The sequence below is a fragment of the Coregonus lavaretus genome (assembly GCF_964263955.1).
Source record: "Coregonus lavaretus genome assembly, chromosome: 25".
Classification (NCBI taxonomy): Eukaryota; Metazoa; Chordata; class Actinopteri; order Salmoniformes; family Salmonidae; genus Coregonus; species Coregonus lavaretus.
The window spans coordinates 32,899,271-32,919,415 of record NC_140012.1 but is presented as its reverse complement, the minus strand read 5'-3'; the positions used below and the strand labels follow the sequence as shown (position 1 = coordinate 32,919,415).

Genomic DNA, 20,145 nt, shown 5'->3' with positions numbered 1-20,145 from the left:
AAACAGGTCATTTGATTTGGTCCTTGATTTGTCCACATACAGAACGGCAGAGGGCAGCATCGTTCGTAAACGTTGGAAGCGCGAGGCGGTTTTTTGTGAAATGTGATCCTCTGGCCCCGAACCCATTCGCGTTTCACCATGACCGCACTTATCACTGCCGCGACCATCTCGGAGCTGGAGACTCCAGTTCCTCAGATTCACAGTATGGAGAGCAGCTGACCAGACCGTTACTTTTCACCGGACCGGTATTCTATATTCTCGAGCCCCTACCCCAGTCATTTTTCCATGCTCGAAGTGCTAGACTTCAGAAACTAGTTGAACTGTTAGTTTTTGTAACTTTTTCTGTAGCACTGAAACCTTGACGTTTTGTTTTTAGATACTTTTTTCATAGTGTTGTTCCTCTCAAGGATGCGCAAAAGGATGGCCCATTTTCTGAATCAGAAGAGGAGCCTTTTGGATGTGCTCTACGTGTATTTGTCTGTTTCTGTAGTTCACTCCTACAACATTGACTTAGAACATCCTATTGTGTTCGGTGGACCTGACTCGAGTTTCTTTGGATATTCTGTTCTGGAGCACTATCATGACAATACGCGCTGGTAAGTCTCATAGGCTACCTGTTTACTCTTGATAGCCTATAACGCCTAGTATATATCTTATAGTGACTGTTATTGCAATGGGGACTGTTCATGCACTGATGTATCCGCCCTTGGACATGAATGGCACAGTTTGGTTGTTGCGCAATTCTTATGGATTGTATTTGGGGCATTCAGATTTGTGCGCGCTGCGTCGCCTGCATGCAGTTGTTGAAAGAATAGCCTAGCCTGCATGCATTTGATGAAAGAATAGCCTAGCCTGCATGCAGTTGTTTAAAAAATAGCCTAATGTGAGCTATAGCCTACAAAGTAAATAAATATCATTTTCTAAAACAATAGACTTACTCAATTGACAGTGTGTGGATGAAGTTTGCTCAATAGTCTACTGCTGCGCGTAAACGCCTTCCTCTTGTTTCATAAAACAGTCGATTGTCTTATGTCAACAGTTTGATTGATGTGCAGTATTTAAGAATGTGCATGTAATTAGGTTTATTTTTGACATTTTTTCCTGTAGCAGCCTAGCTGACCTGTCCAAGATTCCAGCATGTAGCCAAAGCTGAAGTGATCATGTCCCCATAGTGGTCACAACTCCCACCATTGTCTTCATTGTCATGAGTCAGTTTGCTGATGCCATGACTGACCTATATACCCAGGGGTGGAGTCACTCGGGAACTCACCCATGTTACATTTTAGAATTCACCTTAGAAAGCAGATTTTCACATCAAAATCATTTCACTTTGGGAACTCGGCTACCATATTTGTCTTGAACATGGGGGGAATTACTCTGTTCTAGAGTGGGCCTTATGAAGACGATTATGAGATGTCATCATGTGACTTTACTGTGACAGCCCACTGGGCACAGAAGTCAATTCAACTTCTATTCCATGTTGGTTCGACATAATTTAATTGAAATGATGTGGAAACAACATTGATTCAACCAGTGTGCCCAGTGGGAGGATGTGTGTTATCAACATTATCCTTCATGCTGGGTGACAGCCACCCTTAGTCTCTTTATACAAGGTGTTCTTCTCCTCCTCCTGCTCTTCTTCTTCACAACGTCACGTGACTGTGTGACAGGATGTATTTGGTTTACTAATTTACACTGTGTGGTTCACACAATGTCCCTCCCATTGTTTCTGTATACAGGGTGCTGATAGGGCCCCGCAAGGCCAACTCGTCCTACTACAGCAGTCCTTCTTCTTGTAGTTGTTGTTCTTCTTCTTGACTGCTGTGACAGGATGTGTTGCGTTTACACTGTTTACAAACTATGTTTTGTTTCTGTCTACAGGGTGCTGGTAGGGGCACCCAAGGCAAACTCTTCATACAGCAGCTCGGTTCACACCCCGGGAGCCGTGTTCAAGTGCCGTGTCCACAGCAACCCAGAGAGACGCTGCACTGAGATGGACCTAGGCAGAGGTCAGTACTCAACCACAGACCACACAGTCACCAGGGACCACAGTAGAGCCATATGGATAACCACAGACCAACCACAAACTATATTGACCCTTAGGACCAGAGCCTTCTGTTAAGTATAACCCCCAGACCCCCAGGACTCAAGACTGGAGGCTTCTATGTATAGAGGGCTCTGCTCAGAGCTCAGAGCTACTGGCCGTGCATACAAGAAACAACCACACAGACATACCCCAACTCAATATTAGGATGTTCTTAATGTTTTGAACACCCAGTGTATATTGCCCACAGGCTTTAATGGGATGATTTTGACCATATTTGATTAATTAGGGGCGTTTCAAAATACAAATAGCCAAGGTCGTGCACTGAGGTTGAGAACAATTGGTATGTATCAACGTTTATCTCCTACCGGTGTGTGTATGACGCTCGTAGGATTGTTTGATAAATCACACATTTTCTATGTGTATGAACATTCTAAATTCTGTTCGTAAGTAGTATTTTAGAATGGTTTCTACGCAATATTTATAAATGAGGCCCATGGATCACAACCTTCTACAGAGAACTACTGACCATAGACACAGGACAGCTGACTATAGACAGACAGGACAACTGACCATAGACAGACAGGACAACTGACCATAGACAGACAGGACAACTGACCATACACAGACAGGATAACTGACCATACACAGACAGGACAACTGACCATACACAGACAGGACAACTGACCATAGACAGACAGGACAACTGACCATAGACATACATGCCAACTGACCATAGACAGACAGGACAACTGACCGTAGACAGACAGGACAACTGACCATAGACCGACAGGACAACTGACCGTAGACCGACAGGACAACTGACCGTAGACAGACAGGACAACTGGCCATAGACAGACAGGACAACTGGCCATAGACTGACAGGACAACTGACCATACACAGGCAGGACAACTGACCATAGACAGGCAGGACAACTGACCATAGACAGACAGGACAACTGACCATAGACAGACAGGACAACTGACCATAGACCGACAGGACAACTGACCATAGACAGACAGGACAACTGACCATAGACAGACAGGACAACTGACCATAGACAGACAGGACAACTGACCATAGACAGACATGACAACTGACCATAGACAGACAGGACACCTGACCATATACAGACAGGACAACTGACCATACACAGACAGGACAACTGACAACACTAACCACAAGACCTGAGTATTTCAAATAGACAGCTACAGTCTTTAACATTGGTCCTTTTACTTATAAATAATAAAGACATCCAGAAAGAGAGAAAATTCTCAGTGTGCTAGAAGTCCAGAAATATTTTGATAGGTATGATTAATGTTTTAGCTAATATTTTCCAAGTGGTTGTGCCAGAAGGTTTTCTGCAGTTCCTATTCTTGTGGACAAGAGAGAGAAGCTTTATGTTGGTTTAATAGAAACCCCCACTTACCCCTCTCTGTCACCAAGAAGCGTCAGGCCAGACGCTGTATATATATATATATTTTCTGTTGTATTTTTGACTTTATGTTTTGTTTTACCCCATATGTAACTCTGTGTTGTTGTTTTTATCGCACTGCTTTGCTTTGCTTTATCTTGGCCATGTCGCAGTTGTAAATGAGAACTTGTTCTCAACTGGCTTACCTGGTTAAATAAAGGTTAAATACAAATAAATAAATAAATAAAAGACATGGGGTCCTGTTGCAGTGCTCCTTCTCCCCCTCTGTCCCTCTGGTCTCTCTCCCCCTCTGTCCCTCTGGTCTCTCTCCCCCTCTGTTTCTGTTTCTCTCGCTCCCCCTTCACGCTCGCTCTCTCTCTCTCTCTCTCTCTCTCTCTCTCTCTCTCTCTCTCTCTCTCTCTCTCTCTCTCTCTCTCTCTCTCTCTCTCTCTCTCTCTCTCTCTCTCTCTCTCTCTCTCTCTCTCTGTCTTTCTCTCTCTCTCTCTCTCCCTGTCTCTCTCCCTCCCTGTCTCTCTCTCTTGATCGCTCCTATTCTTTCTCCCCGTCTCTCTCTCTCACACACACCACACGACACACACACCACACGACACGACACGACAGACACACGACACACACACACCACACGACAGACACACCACACGAAACACACACACACCACACAACACACACACACCATACGACAGACAGACACGGCACACACACACATACAGAGAGAGAGCTACCATGAATCACGGCAGACAGAGGGAGTTCAGCCCTAGGGTGCCTCAGAGAAAATATTAGCGTTGAACTCTGGAAATAGCGTCAATTATAACTTTTCTTATTTACACTGAATGCTCCAGTAAATCTGTGTGTGAATCACAAATGGCACCCTGTTTCCTATATAGCCTAGTGCACTACTTTACACCAAAGCCCTATGGGGCCTGGTCAAAAGTGCACTATATAGGGCATAGGGTGCAATTGGGGACACAGCCTGTGATCTGAGACAGGAGGCAGAGGAACTGAACCTTTTAAGGGCACCCATGCTGCTAAAGGAGAGAGAGATCAGCCCACTGCTTTTTTCTAAAGTTAAGTTAGATTCAGACTCTGTAAAAGCAGTGCCTTGATTGCAGGATTCATCTTGTGATGTCTATGTCTGCTAATTTACCCAACAGATCCTAATTTACTTTATTTGCCCGGTTAAGTGCATTCTTGTTAAAGTGTGTTCCTTTCTTACTGCTGTTTACTCCTTGCAGTCATGTCTTAATGGCACTAATGTTTTTATGTCTTGGTCTGCGTCCCAAATGGTACCCTAGGTCCTGGTCAAATGTAGTGCACTACGTAGGCAATAGGGGTGCCATTTGGGAGGGGACACAGTCTTACTCCTTTCTCAGACATTCCTTAGGTCTTTTTGATTTTCATTAACATTTATGAATTGCTTAAAGTTGCTGAGACAGAGAGCAAATGGACATAGAGGCCTAGAAGCCAGTCAAAATATAGCCCAGCACCATCAAGCCACTTGTATCTGTTAGCAAACATGAAATAACTGGGCAGCTCCTTTGGCCTAGAGTTCTGCTACACACTCTGTAATTATTAAACAGGGTAGGATGACCTTACAGTGATTCTGTCCTAAATGGCACCCTATTCCCTACATAGTGCATTACTTTTAACCAGAGCTCTATACACACACACACACACACACACACACACACACACACGACAATCTGGGCTGCAGTCTGGGATTTAGGCCATATCTGTTGACCCAAGAGTTGTTTGTTTGGTGTCAACACTGATTTAAAAAAAAAAAAAAAAGGCTGTCTGGTATTCAGATCATTACAAGGAACTTGACATGGGACATTTTCCTGCAGTCTCAAATTGGAAGACTGTTCAATAGTGAACCAGGGTGGAACCCAGGATGTATGGATGCCATAAGACTGTGTTAGCTTGATGAGCTAAAGCCAAGGCATTATCTCAGGGCAGCTAACACAAGTCCTCAGACCTCAAGCAAGGTCAATCATCATCGGAGCATAGCTCACCGAACCACGTCAGCTACATCTACAAAAACAAAACAGATGAAAGATCAACATTAGAACTAGTTTGTTAGAACTGTATTAGAGACTTGTCTCTAGGCATCCCTTTTATCTGTTGAGTCTTTGTTAAATATTACAGTCATTGTTAACACACTGCTGTCTTCTGTCTGTCTCCTGTAGGGAACAAGCCCAGGGAGTCTTGTGGGAAGACGTGCCAGGGAGACAGGGATGATGAGTGGATGGGGGTCAGCCTCGCCCGGCAGGACAAATCCAACGGAAAAATACTGGTGAGTTCAAAGTTCACAGTACGACCCTGATCATCTGTTTTAATCTGTTTCATCTGTGTCTACCGAAGTATGCACTTGTACACTCTCTGTCATGGATTTGAAAGCATTGGATTGATGTACGCAGTTACTTCAGCAATTGTTTAACACAAACCATGTATGCTTGCAAAAGCTGCCGGGTTTAAACCACCATCATTGTTACAAATGTCTTTCCTTGAACCACATAGTTAAACCCCAGCTTTTCCTAATATCAAAATGCTCCTTAACAGGCAAATGCATGTTTTATTCCATTCTTTGGTTTTCAAGTAGAGGCACATGTTTTTGGCAATGCAGCATGATTGTTTTGAATTGGATAAGTGGACACAACTTAATTCCAAATAATTTACTTATACGACACAGCGACTGTGAAAATACAAAAAAAAATCCTTCTTTGTTTATTTGTTTTATTTGTGAGTTTGTGTGTGTTTCTGTATGTGTGTGCCTGTGTGTTTGTGTGCAGCTGTGCGTGTGTGTGTGTGTCTGTCTTTCTGTGTGTGCATGTGCGTGAGATGTGCATGTAAAAATCTATGTTTTCTTGTAATGGTTATTGTCGAAGATAGCTGTGAACCATGCATGCCGCTATCATTCTGTTAGCAGTTGAAGTTAAAAACACCTATGTAATCTTAAAGCAATCAACAGACCAACTATTTGCAGTACTAATCTCTGAAGTGCTAGCGTGGCCGTGGGTCTTTACTCCAGGGTCTCTTTTTGGCGCTTTACTCCCAGATCAGAGGGCAGCTGGCTGGGTTTGTTTAGGCTTCAGTCCCTGGCCCCTCCACGGTGGTGGTCTCCTAACCTTACTTTCATGAAGTGTTAACTCCTGCACCCTGCAGTGGGCGATGAAAGGACCAAGCCTCTCTCTTTGGCCCTGAAGCCTGTCTATGGCCCTGGGGGACATTCCATGGCCATGAGACTGGCTGGACGGTTTGGAGGCAGGCTGGAGTTGTCCGTAGTGGGCCGAAGGACACTTGTAAGGGCTATAAACCCATGTAGAGAAATAGACAGAGTAGAAGGACACTTGTAGCCTCTCTTGGCCTTGTGTAGAGACAGTCTGTAAACACCTCTGGCAGGTGTCAATGTGTTGACACACTTGTTGATAGGCTTCCCACCTCATGGGAGTTGGAGGAATCTTGAGAATTTGTGTTCAAACCTACTGTATGTTTTTTGCTATGGTCATTCTCCATTTCAATGCTTCCATTATCTGATCATTGCGGAGGGATTATATTTGCATGATGTTCAAACCCCTTCCAATGGTTATTATGCGTGAATGATAACAGATAAAGAGATTTAGGAGTGGTTTGTCTTGGGTAATGTATTCAAATCAAATTTATTGGTCACATACACATGGTTAGCAGATGTTATTGCGTGTGTAGCGAAATGCTTGTGCTTCTAGTCCCGACAGTTCAGCAATATCTAGCAAGTAATATCTAACAGTTCCACAACAAAAACCTAATACACACAAATCTAAGTAAAGGAATGGAATAAGAATATATAAATATATGGTTGAGAAATGTCATTATCAGAGTGGCATAGGCTAAGATGCAATTGATAGTATAGAATACACTATATACATATGAGATGGGTAATGCAAGATATGTAAACATTATTAAGATAGTATAAAATACAGTATATACATATGAGATGGGTAATGCAAGATATATAAACATTATTAAAATTGCATTATTAAAGTGACCTAGTGTTCCATTTATTAAAGTGGCCAGTGATTTTCAAGTCTGTATGTAGGCAGCAGCCTCTCTGTGCTAGTGATGGCCGTTTTTCAGTCTCTTGGTCCCAGCTTTGATGCACCAGTATTATAGTTGTTTGTAGGTGATGGCTGTTTTCTTAAGACCTTATCCCTTTGAGAAAAAAAAAGGACTCATCAAATTAGGCCGTCATTGTAAATAAGAATTTGTTCTTAACTGACTTGCCTAGTTAAATAAAGGTAATATATATATATATATATATATATATATATATATATATATATATATATATATATATATATATATATATATATATATATATATATATATTTGAAATTAAGTGATACCAAAATGTTAGTTAAGGCCAGGCACCACAGGCTGAAATGACATTTTTGACATTAATTTTGAGATTTGTTGGTATTTTGGTCCATTAATATAAATATTTTCAAAAAGTAAACATACAAATGTCAAAAACTTTATGAACATTTAGATTTTCTTTAGTTTATCATACTACTGTCATCAAAAATGTTATGACTTTTGGTCTAAGGCACTGCATCGCAGTGCTAACTGTGCCACTAGAGATCCTGGTTCGAATCCAGGCTCTGTCGCAGCCGGCCGCGACCGGGAGACTCATGGGCGGCGCACAATTGGCCCAGCGTCGTCCAGGGTAGGGGAGGGAATGGCCAGCAGGGATGTAGCTCAGTTGATAGAGCATGGCGTTTGCAACGCCAGGGTTGTGGGTTCAATTCCCACGGGGGGCCAGTATAAAAAAATATGTATTCACTAACTGTAAGTCGCTCTGGATAAGAGCGTCTGCTAAATGACTAAAATGTAAAATGTAATCACTAAAAGGGACATACATAAATATTTTCAAAGCTCATTAAATTACACATCATTTAAAAGCCCATTTCATACCGTGTTACAAACTGGACTATATTTAGTAACTTACTTTGAAGGGATGGTGATTGGGACTAAATAGGCATTTGTTGTAGTCTAAATTCAGTGTACTTGTCTTTAACTGCCATTTCCCGAAAGTCTGATTCTTCCAACATGCCAACACATTTTTCTCAGCTTCAGAAGCATCTGCATTCACCAAATGTTGTGTGGCTATCCTTAGATATATTCTCCAGACTTGCCCGGAGGGAGTTATTGATATTTTGTAAATGTTTTATTCTAGATAAAAGTATCTTTGAAGAAATGCGCCAAAAGAGATAGAAAGATGAAGAAAAGTATTTATCCAAAAGTCTGGTCCTGGAGTGTCTTAGCGAAATTAAACAAAAATATTTCGGCTGATTTGTGTGATATGCAAATATGAAATATTTAATGACATATATCATTTGCATATTTTAATAACACATTTCAAAAATACAATTATACAAAAAAGTATTTCATTTGTGTCTACATTCAACTGGTAAAAGTTGATTGTGATATGATTAAGGGTAAAAAATTACCATATGAAGGTTTGGTGCCTGGCCTTAACTTTTACAGCAAATCAAGTGGCAGATTGTCCAAGTAGTTGTTTTAAACTCCCCAGCAGGTTTGGTAATAACAGAATGATAGTGAAGTTCCAGAGCCACGTGTTCATGGGCCCCTGTAGAGGTACGCTGTGTATAGACATATCTCAGGATCAAACTACTATCCATTCTGAGGGGAGCAGGTTGATAACATTTGTTTTTCATGTGGACTCACGTTTCTCTGCAAGAGGAGAGCACCGGCTTCTTGGCAGATGTCGCTCTGTGCTGTATGTATCAAGCGTCTCATAGTAGGAGTGCTGATCTAGGATCAGTTTTGTCTTTTAGATCACAATGAATAAGATTACATTGACAGGGGGTACTTGATCCTAGATCAGCACTCCTACTCTGAGATACATACAGCCCCTGAAGTACAGTTATTTCAACCGTGTGTTGCTGAAGGAAAGCCTAAAGTTTAACCAATCAGCTGTGTTTAACTGAAAGTCTAAACCAATCAGCTCTCAGACTGGACAGCAACATGTGTGACAATGGAACAGTTCCATATTTGGTCTCTGATTCTGGCAGAGAAACAAAACATTAACATTATGGTCTTACTAGTTTATTACTTGTTTATAATATACTGGTACAGTGAGTCAGGCCTGTTTGTGTTGTAGTACTGAATATGATTTAGTAGCAAGCTTGTTGGAGCACCAGTAGTACTGCTAGTGTTGTAGGCCAGACTGCTCTGCTCTGAAACACGTTTTTTCCAACACAGCCATACTTCTGCTAGACAGTCATCTGATGCTCTCTCTCTCTGTGCCCACAATCTGCTGCACAACTCTTCTACCCGCTTCAATAGGCTGTGTAACAATGTGGACTGGAGTTATCCTCCAGTATGATGGGGAAAAAGAGCTGAACTTTGTGTCTGTGTGTGTGTGAATGTGTGCATGTGGAAAACCGTTGAGAATATAACTCTCCCCATGAGCACCCAAAGGAACCCTGACCACTATCCCCACTGGGTTCTAAGACCAGTGGTGGAAAAAGTACCCAATTGTCATACTTGAGTAAAAGTAAAGATACCTTAACAGAAAATGACTCAAGTAAAAGTCACCCAGTAAAATTCTACTTTAGTAAAGTGAAAGGATATGGTTTAAAATATTATTAAGTATCAAAAGTAAATGTAATTGCTAAAATATACTTAAGTATCAAAAGTAAAAGTATAAATCATTTCAAATTCCTTATATTAAGCAAACCAGACGGCACAATTTTAGATTTTTTTATTTATTTACAGATAGCCAGGGGCACACCAACACTCAGACATAATTTACAAACTAAGCATGTGTGTTTAGTGAGTACGCCAGATCAGATGCAGTAGGGATGACCAGGGATGTTCTGTTGATACAGTGGGGGAAAAAAGTATTTAGTCAGCCACCAATTGTGCAAGTTCTCCCACTTAAAAAGATGAGAGAGGCCTGTAATTTTCATCATAGGTACACGTCAACTATGACAGACAAATTGAGATTTTTTTTCTCCAGAAAATCACATTGTAGGATTTTTAATGAATTTATTTGCAAATTATGGTGGAAAATAAGTATTTGGTCACCTACAAACAAGCAAGATTTCTGGCTCTCACAGACCTGTAACTTCTTCTTTAAGAGGCTCCTCTGTCCTCCACTTGTTACCTGTATTAATGGCACCTGTTTGAACTTATCAGTATAAAATACATCTTTCCACAACCTCAAACAGTCACACTCCAAACTCCACTATGGCCAAGACCAAAGAGCTGTCAAAGGACACCAGAAACAAAATTGTAGACCTGCACCAGGCTGGGAAGACTGAATCTGCAATAGGTAAGCAGCTTGGTTTGAAGAAATCAACTGTGGGAGCAATTATTAGGAAATGGAAGACATACAAGACCACTGATAATCTACCTCGATCTGAGGCTCCACGCAAGATCTCACCCTGTGGGGTCAAAATGATCACAAGAACGGTGAGCAAAAATCCCAGAACCACACGGGTGGACCTAGTGAATGACCTGCAGAGAGCTGGGACCAAAGTAACAAAGCCTACCATCAGTAACACACTACGCCGCCAGGGACTCAAATCCTGCAGTGCCAGACGTGTCCCCCTGCTTAAGCCAGTACATGTCCAGGCCTGTCTGAAGTTTGCTAGAGTGCATTTGGATGATCCAGAAGAGGATTGGGAGAATGTCATATGGTCAGATGAAACCAAAATAGAACATTTTGGTAAAAACTCAACTCGTCGTGTTTGGAGGACAAAGAATGCTGAGTTGCATCCAAAGAACACCATACCTACTGTGAAGCATGGGGGTGGAAACATCATGCTTTGGGGCTGTTTTTCTGCAAAGGCACCAGGACGACTGATCCGTGTAAAGGAAAGAATGAATGGGGCCATGTATCGTGAGATTTTGAGTGAAAACCTCCTTCCATCAGCAAGGGCATTGAAGATGAAACGTGGCTGGGTCTTTCAGCATGACAATGATCCCAAACACACCGCCCAGGCAACGAAGGAGTGGCTTCGTAAGAAGCATTTCAAGGTCCTGGAGTGGCCAACCCAGTCTCCAGATCTCAACCCCATAGAAAATCTTTGGAGGGAGTTGAAAGTCCGTGTTGCCCAGCGACAGCCCCAAAACATCACTGCTCTAGAGGAGATCTGCATGGAGGAATGGGCCAAAATACCAGCAACAGTGTGTGAAAACCTTGTGAAGACATACAGAAAACGTTTGACCTGTGTCATTGCCAACAAAGGGTATATAACAAAGTATTGAGAAACTTTTGTTATTGACCAAATACTTATTTTCCACCATAATTTGCAAATAAATTCATTAAAAATCCTACAATGTGATTTTCTGGATTTTCTTTTCTCATTTTGTCTATCATAGTTGACGTGTACCTATGATGAAAATTACAGGCCTCTCTCATCTTTTTAAGTGGGAGAACTTGCACAATTGGTGGCTGACTAAATACTTTTTTCCCCCACTGTAAGTGCGTGAATTGGACCATTTTCCTGTCCTGCTAAGCATTCAAAATGTAACGAGTACTTTTGGGAGTCAATGAAAATGTATGGAGTAAAAAGTACAATATTTTCTTAAGGAATGTATTTAAGTAAAAGTAGTCAAAAATATAAATAGTAAAGTACAGATACCCCCAAAAAACGACTTAAGTAGTACTTTAAAGTATTTTTACTTAAGTACTTTGCACCACTGTCTAAGACTGCATCCCAAATGACACCCTATTCATTTTACATTTTAGTCATTTAGCAGACGCTCTTATCCAGAGCGACTTACAGTTAGTGAGTGCATACATTTTCATACTGGCCCCCCGTGGGAAACAAATCCACAACCCTGGCTTTGCAAGCGCCATGCTCTACCAACTGAGCTACAGGGGGATGTATTCCCTAGATAGATAGTGCACTACTTTTGACCAGAAGTACTTTATAATATAATAATATATATATATAATATGCCATTTAGCAGACGCTTTTATCGAAAGCGACTTACAGTCATGCATGCATACATTTTATTTTTTTGTGTATGGGTGGTCCCGGGGATCGAACCCACTACCTTAGCGTTACAAGCGCCGTGCTCTACCAGCTGAGCTACAGAGGACCACTTTGATCAAAGTAGTGCACTATCTAGGGAACAGGTTGTCATTTGTAATGTAATCTAAATTCTGACCACATTTCTGTGGCACCATTTGTGCAAAGAAGCTTGGAGGCTGCTGCCATAGTTTCCTATTAAAAACCCCTAAGGTCGATGTCCGCGCCCCTGCGGAAATCGAATTAGCATAATACAAAACTCCCCATAGAAATCTGTCAGTTTAAGCTAGAGATATCTGTTTTGCATTTGTTGCGTCTCAATCCACCGCATCCGCCTATGTCACACTTCCGCATCTGAGGTGAAAGGTGACAGAGCTAGAGCGGTGTTTGTCAGACCATGAGACATCCCAAAAATCGGTCTTCTCACAAAATCTGTAGTGTCCGAACGGTTTGGGCTACAAACTAATATGACCCCTCTGTGGAAAGGTGAGACTTTCACGAACACGGACATGTTGTTTTGCTCTAGGATGCCCACAGGCCTCACAAGACTTCTCTGAAGGTCCCCCAGTACCAGTTGAAAAATATTATGGAAGTATATATGGAGATTTATTAGTGCCAATAATAAGGGGTTAAATACATGTAAAAATAAAATTAAAAAGATGTTTCCTGATATTTATTATATCTCTCAGATATAGGACAGACACTTCAGAACAAACTTCCTTTTGATTTTTTGGGGGGACTATCTGTTGTTCCATGTAGTGAATCTGTTATTCAATGTGTTTGTATGGGCTAATAGTAGTATGGCCAAATATATATATTTTTTAAATAATATTTTTTGATATTATAAGGGTCTTAAAATTCAATATCAAATAGCTGAATGATCCTTGGTATGACCTTCTTAAAACAGTCCATATAGCTTATTATACAACGGGTGAGTCTAATCCTGAATGCTGATTGGTTAAAACTGCATTCCAGCCAGTGTCTATTCCACAAGTTACCACTGGCTAAATCTATGACGTTAAGATGCCTATTTACTCTGTTCCGTCTGACTGCGCAATCCACTGTCTCATCAGCCCAGCAAGGCAATTTATAAACTTGATCTCCACTATAAAAAGCATCTAAACATTATCTCACATTTCTTTTAGACTAACATTTAGTTTTCAACAGCAAAGATTTGTATAAACCTTGCTGTTTGTCTCTCCGACATTTGCAACATTGTTTCAATATTCAAATTTGATCTCCAGCTGTCACATAGTAATGAACGTGTTGGGATGAGACAGACAGGCAGCTTTTCTCAGCCAGTCGAAATCATGAATCAGAATATTGTATGGATATATACAAATTAATATCAATAGAAAACAGGTCAAACGAAACGAAGTGCAGCTAGTTTTCAGTCTTTACAACTTCAGTTTGAAGTGATTGTGTTAGCTGTGTTTTTAGCTAGCTCCTCTGAACAACAGTGTCCTTACTAGAGAGCACATTTTCAATGCCAAGTGAAATTGTGCATCATTAGCTCATTGTTATGGATGTATCCAAATATATGTCACTAGAAAATAGCTTAAACAAATGCAAATGAAGCTACTTTGTTGTTATTCTGGCTGCACTGTTTGATGTGACTGTAAGTTAGCCATAGTTGGCTAGCTAGCAAGCAAGGGATGAGAACGTTGCCAGCCAGTATGGCAATAGAACATTTAGAACGAACGACTGGGTCGCGTCCATAGATGCAGAACAAAAAGACTGAACGACTTGGTCGCATCTCTAGCAACCGAACCGATTGAACATCGACCAGCCGGCTTGGGTAGCAACACTAGATTTGTGTCGGGACTATATCTTGTGGAAGGATGAAATAGTATTAATAAATTAATCAAAATAATGGTTTTAATGAAAATATGTCAATCATTATTTGAATATGTTGGTAAGCCCTGTCTTAGAAGGGGCTTAGACTCTTATGGGTTAACTTAAAACACACACACACACGTTTGTTTTGCTATCCTTGTGGGGACCAAAACATTTATTCCCATTGAAAATCCTATTTTCCCTAATCCCTAACCCTTAACCTAACCTTAACCCCTAACCCTAATTGTAACCCTAACCCTAAACTTAACCCCTAAGCCTAAAATAGCCTTTTTTCTTGTAGGGACCGGCACATTTTCTTTGTTTTACTATCCTTGTGAGAACTTCTGGTCCCCACAAGGATAGTAAAACCAAACCTTACACACATATACACACACACACAAAGAGATCGAGATAGTTCTGGAATGTTTATCCAAAATGCAAGAGGCTAAGGGATTATTTAGAGGAACACTTTCAACACTCAATATTAATGAAGAAAACAACTTTCTGGGACAGAAGGAATTTCAATGCTTTACTCCCTATCCAGACTCACACTAACATAACAGAAACAGCACTATAACGTTTTGAACATGAACTTGAAATTGAGGTCACTTCTTTAAAAAAAAGGTTACTATGATTTACAGTGCTTATCTATTTACGTCTGTGAGTTGGGGTATACGAGAATTAGCCACGGGATGGTTTTTCAATACCGTCAATACCGTATATATTTTTTTCTTTGAAGTATTTTAATAAATGTGAATATTTGTAGCTACTTTTTAAGTAAATACCTGCGGTCAAGTTGTGCAATACGTTAGGAGATAAAGAAGATTGCATTCTTCATTTCACCTGTCACATAATTATTCATTATGAAGCTTACCAGTAGACCCCCGTCACGTGGTGTTTGTTTACAAGCACACAACGACAAGAGACCGGAACCTTGTGAGTCACTCACTGTTGTGCAGCATGCGCCAGGTGATCTAGTTAAAGTATGGAATTCACAACTACATTTTGCCAGCTAGATATCTTATAACTATTAAGTTAACTGTCTAAAATGTGCTATCTAGCTAAGTGGTTAGAGTCTTGCGAAATCAAGCTTTCGCTTGGTAACAGCAGAGAATCCCCTCCTGGATCAAGAGCCTTGCTGTCTAACTGCTTGTAGCATTTTTGAGTCACTTGTATAACTTTATGAGCTGGGATGTCTGTCCTGCAAATAGTTTTGTTAGAAATTGCGTAATTCAAATCTGGTATTGGAATAAGAATCAAGAGATCTTCAATCCAAGCTTAATTTATTATATGCAAAATGTATGTATGATAAGTATGAAGGTTCGTATATACGGGTCCGCTGAGATACCATGCAGGGCACTCTGAGAACTGATCCATTGTTCTAAGTTCTTCTTCAAATACTCTGACAGAAAGCCTCTACCTCTTCTGTTGGCCAACCAGAGCAAAGGACTGAGTGTGGTCCAGACTCCATTCAGCCAATCCGTTGGCGCAGGGGTTGGTCCCAACTCCTCGGCACTCCATTTGTTGCCAGGCATAGTTGCTATGATAATAACCTGCGGAGTCAGCACCGAAAAGACACCATTCCACTGTACTCCATGTTCAAGGACAGTTTCACAGACTACAAAGAGAGAGTGTTCGTATCTGTAAGAAATACAAGTCTTATCTGTCCTACCCCTAACGTTCCCCACATGAATAACAGCCTGTTATGTGAAACAATCCATATCAGTACAGTGCTCCTCATTAATGCATTCCTTCCAAGCTATTCATCACATACAGATCCAATTATGAGAAAAATAAAACCCAACAGTTTAGGTCAAAGACTGTATAAAATTTTCGCAATGCGCTCGTTAACATTTAGTTAGCATTCGCTATGGGATAGTACATGTATTTGTTAGCATTGCTCGGGCTCCCGAGTGGCGCAGCGGTCTAAGGCACTGCATCTCAGTGCTTGAGGCGTCACCCTGGTTCGATTCCAGGCTGTATCACAACCGGCCGTGATTGGGAGTCCCATAGGGCGGCGCACAATTGTCGTCCGGGTTTGGCCGGTGTAGGCCGTCATTGTAAATAAGAATTTATTACCGAATATCCTGGGATGGCACAAGGTCGGTATGAAGGTATGACAATCTGGTACCGCCCAAGCCTAGTGTAAAGAACTTTTAGGAACTCAGTTGAGGAGCAGTGTAGAGAACACTGTAGCTCAGTTGGTAGAGCATGGTAGAGCATTGTGTTGGTAGAGCATTGTGCTTGCAACACCAGGATAGTGGGTTCGATTCCCGTGTCCACCCATACTTAAAATGTATTCACGCATGACTGTAAGTCGCTTCGGATAAAAGCGTCTGCTAAATGGCATATATAGAACTGGTTAAGGGCTTTTCACACTACTGAACTGAGCCAAACCAAGCTGTACAGAGCTGGCCAGGTTATTAGAGATGTGCATCTTTCCCTTTCAAGACAATTCAATACGTATCTAGATACATGGGCTCCGATATCATACAGGAACGGTACATTTTAGTTTGAAACGATTCTGGGCATCTACCACCCACTATCAGTTAGTTTGCTTTTTGTCCCCCACCCCACCCCCACACTTTTGATCTGGAATCACCATCAGCCACTAATGAATTTGTAATCTTTGCAGATTAAAAGTGTTAGAGATAGTAATGTATCAATATTTATCTTTAAAAAATTATTGCTGTCATCGTTATGATTTTTTCAACTTTACCCTGTATGTCTAAAAGGGACTATATACTGTATAGGCCTACTTATTGATTCAAGCAAAACTACCAAACTATTGCTGATGGTGAACCTGAACAATCAAAATTAAATCTAATGTAATCCCCGATCAGCGTGTAGCCTACCTATAGCCAGATGAGTTGTGTCTACAGCGATAACTTAGGCTACTTTTATTCTGGTAAAACACAATTTTCAACAGCACATTTCATAAAATAAACTAGCAAATTACATGGGTTGTAACTCAACTAATATGCCTAATATTGCGCAAGCCATTTTACAAACATTTGAATGCTGAAGGTGATGGGCAGATAGATGTGCCAGATCAGGAATAGCCGGTCTCGTTGGTCAGCGCGAATCTGCGCACAGCACGCAGTTTGACTAGGCTGCTGATATTGCCTGGGGTTGTTCGGCATTCAAAATGCCTTGTAAATCAATGACTGTCAACATAATTACATGCTTAGTTAGACACTGAAGGATAGGATGCAGTTGTCACAAAAGATGAGAGGTATTTTCAGAAGGTAGAAAGAAAGTAATTTGAGCAAAACATTTTAGTGAACCGTCAATTTGAATTGATTTCTGACCGATGCATGCAACATTTGGGGTCCTGCTGACCAACGCACAGGGACAGATGCATATCTGTGAATAGTTACATCCCTAGTGGTTATGCATCCACCGCAGTTGCTGGAAGCATGCTGAAAAGGACATGTGAAAAGAAGAAATCCTCCTGTGCTTGTAAAGTTTGGCTCGGGCCAGCACAATAGTGTGAAACGAGTAGGCTACTAGAAAGGAGCTCAGGGTGTTACTATGAACATGTTAAGAGAAATGATAGGAATTCAGAGGTTATTATTAACATCTTATGTTGAGTTAATTTATATCCCACCACATATAAAATTGCTATTTTGGAGACAGGGGATGTTCTTTATTTTGGAAGCAGGGGATGTTTAAACAAGAGGCTGCCTGGATCTTTAATTTAAAGACCCTTGCTCCCTTCGGTCTCAATGTAGAGTTTGATCTAAAGCCATTCTTGGGATTGTGTTTTTACTATCCATTGTAAATAATGTTTGTAGGCCTATGTAGCCAAATCGTATCTATGATCATATGTTATCCATTCATGCTTTTTTATATGTTCTATTTATATCTGTAAATCGACCAATGAAATCAAGCCACAGCCGGCCATGATTACAGACACCTGTGTGTGTCTTTTCAAACTATATAAACTAGTGACCCGCAGTGTTTGTCATTATACCCTGATGAAGACAGCTTGTCTGTTGAAACGTTGGTTATTACATTATTGCATCTGAGCTAGAGTGTGCGGCTCTCCCTTTCTTTTTCAAGATGTTCTTTAGCTGACCTGAACCAAGCTGCACTTAGCTGGCCTGGTTACATATCCACCATAGTTGCAGGAACGGTGCTGGCCAGAAAATAAGAGTCAGCACAGTTTGGTTCAATAGTGTGAAAAGAGACCTGGGAAGCAACTGAAATGTTAACATGAAGATGTTATGAGTTAGGTCTAACTAGGAGTTAGCATCTCGTCCCACCGCATATAAAATGTATGTTTTGGAAGCAGGGATTGTTCTTAAGCTGATGTTCAGATATTCACACCACAGACCAATGAGACCAGGGCCGTTATGGTCAAAGTTGGCTTTGCTTTCATCCCCCTTCTTCTCTGAGAACAGTTAATTTGGCAGCCACAGAGACAGTGGCTGCATCCCAAATGGCCCACTATTCCCTATATAGTGCATTATTTTTGACCAGGGCCCATAGGGCTGCTATTCGGGACGCAGACACACTGACTCCAGCTCTCATAATACAGAGTCGGTCTTGTCTTCTGCTTTGTGGATATCGAGTTACGGAAGAACTATTGCGTACATTGAGTGAAGTAATCCGGATGGTAGAATGGAGAATACACTTATTATGTCGCTGCAAGTGTTTGTGAATGCGCAATATTGGTTAATGTGTGTGGGGGTGGGATGGGGTGGGTGTGTTTGTGCATGCGTGTGTGTGTGTGCGCATGTGCTTCTATCTGTTGTTTCTGTCTGTCTGTCCGTTCTCTCAGTTATCTCTCAGAGGAGGCCAGCAGATCCAGTCATACCTGAGTGAGATGCCATGTCTCTCTGTCTGTTAGTGTCTGTGTGTCTGTCTCTCTGTTCTGACTGAACCTTTCATCATGTGTTTGATGCAGGCCTGTGCCCACCGTTGGAAGAACGTCTACTATGACTCTGAGCACATCCTTCCCCATGGTTACTGTTCCATCATCCCTCCTACGCTACAGGGCCGGACCCAAGCACTCATCCCCTGCTATGAAGGTACAGAAGTACAAACACGCGCACACACACACACCAACTGTACAGGACCAGACCCGAGCACTAATCCCTTGGTACGAAGGTACAGGAATGTCCTCAATGGTTCTCAATCTTTTTGGGTTACTGTACCCCTAATTAGATTTTGCTCTGCCTGAAGTACCCCCTCATGAACGACTGCTCGTCTATTTTCTCATGAGTCTTCCAAAGTACCCCCTGCTTATAGGCCAGTTACTCCGATGGGTAATAGCACCCCATGTTGAGAAACACTGCTTTAGATCCACTTCATGATATCAGGATTAGATCAAATAATGTAGAGATAGTTCCTTCCTGGTAAACTATGCATACATGGATGCCTTCATTCTACAGACAGACAGTAAGGTCATGGTTACTGCGCATTAATTTAAATGGAATTCTTCCATCAGCCAAATTGACTCACACTGTACACAACTTACAGACAGAGACAGACACAGAGACTTTACCAAAGTTTACTGAGTTTATAAGGAGGATGAGGGGGAGTGGGCTTGTGTGTTTAAGCAGTGTGTGTGTGTGTTTAAGCTGTGTATACCCTCTGCCCTGGGTTAGACAGTGCAGGTAGTTTATTATGGCATACGTTCTCTCCGGCTCTCACAATGAGTTATAGACTTACTGCACACACTCCAGATCACTGACTGATATCCTGGCTTTAAAGGCTAGCTGGCACTCTTAGAGCCTTGAAGTTCTCTCTCTCTCTCTCTCTCTCTCTCTCTCTCTCTCTC

At 41.4% G+C, this 20,145-nt stretch overlaps 1 protein-coding gene across 1 annotated transcript in view; it reads left to right on the top strand.

Annotated features, from left to right (window-relative positions):
* Positions 1-193: 193 nt before the first annotated feature.
* Positions 194-20,145, top strand: part of LOC311100891 (integrin alpha-9-like) — a 46,045-nt gene continuing 26,093 nt past the window's right edge. Inside the window, exons 1-4 of the mRNA XM_084141882.1 lie at positions 194-596; positions 1,882-2,009; positions 5,667-5,773; positions 19,270-19,393. Of these exons, the coding sequence (XP_083998008.1) occupies positions 409-596; positions 1,882-2,009; positions 5,667-5,773; positions 19,270-19,393 (547 nt within the window). The 5' untranslated portion in view covers positions 194-408. The remainder of the gene's footprint in view (positions 597-1,881; positions 2,010-5,666; positions 5,774-19,269; positions 19,394-20,145) is intronic.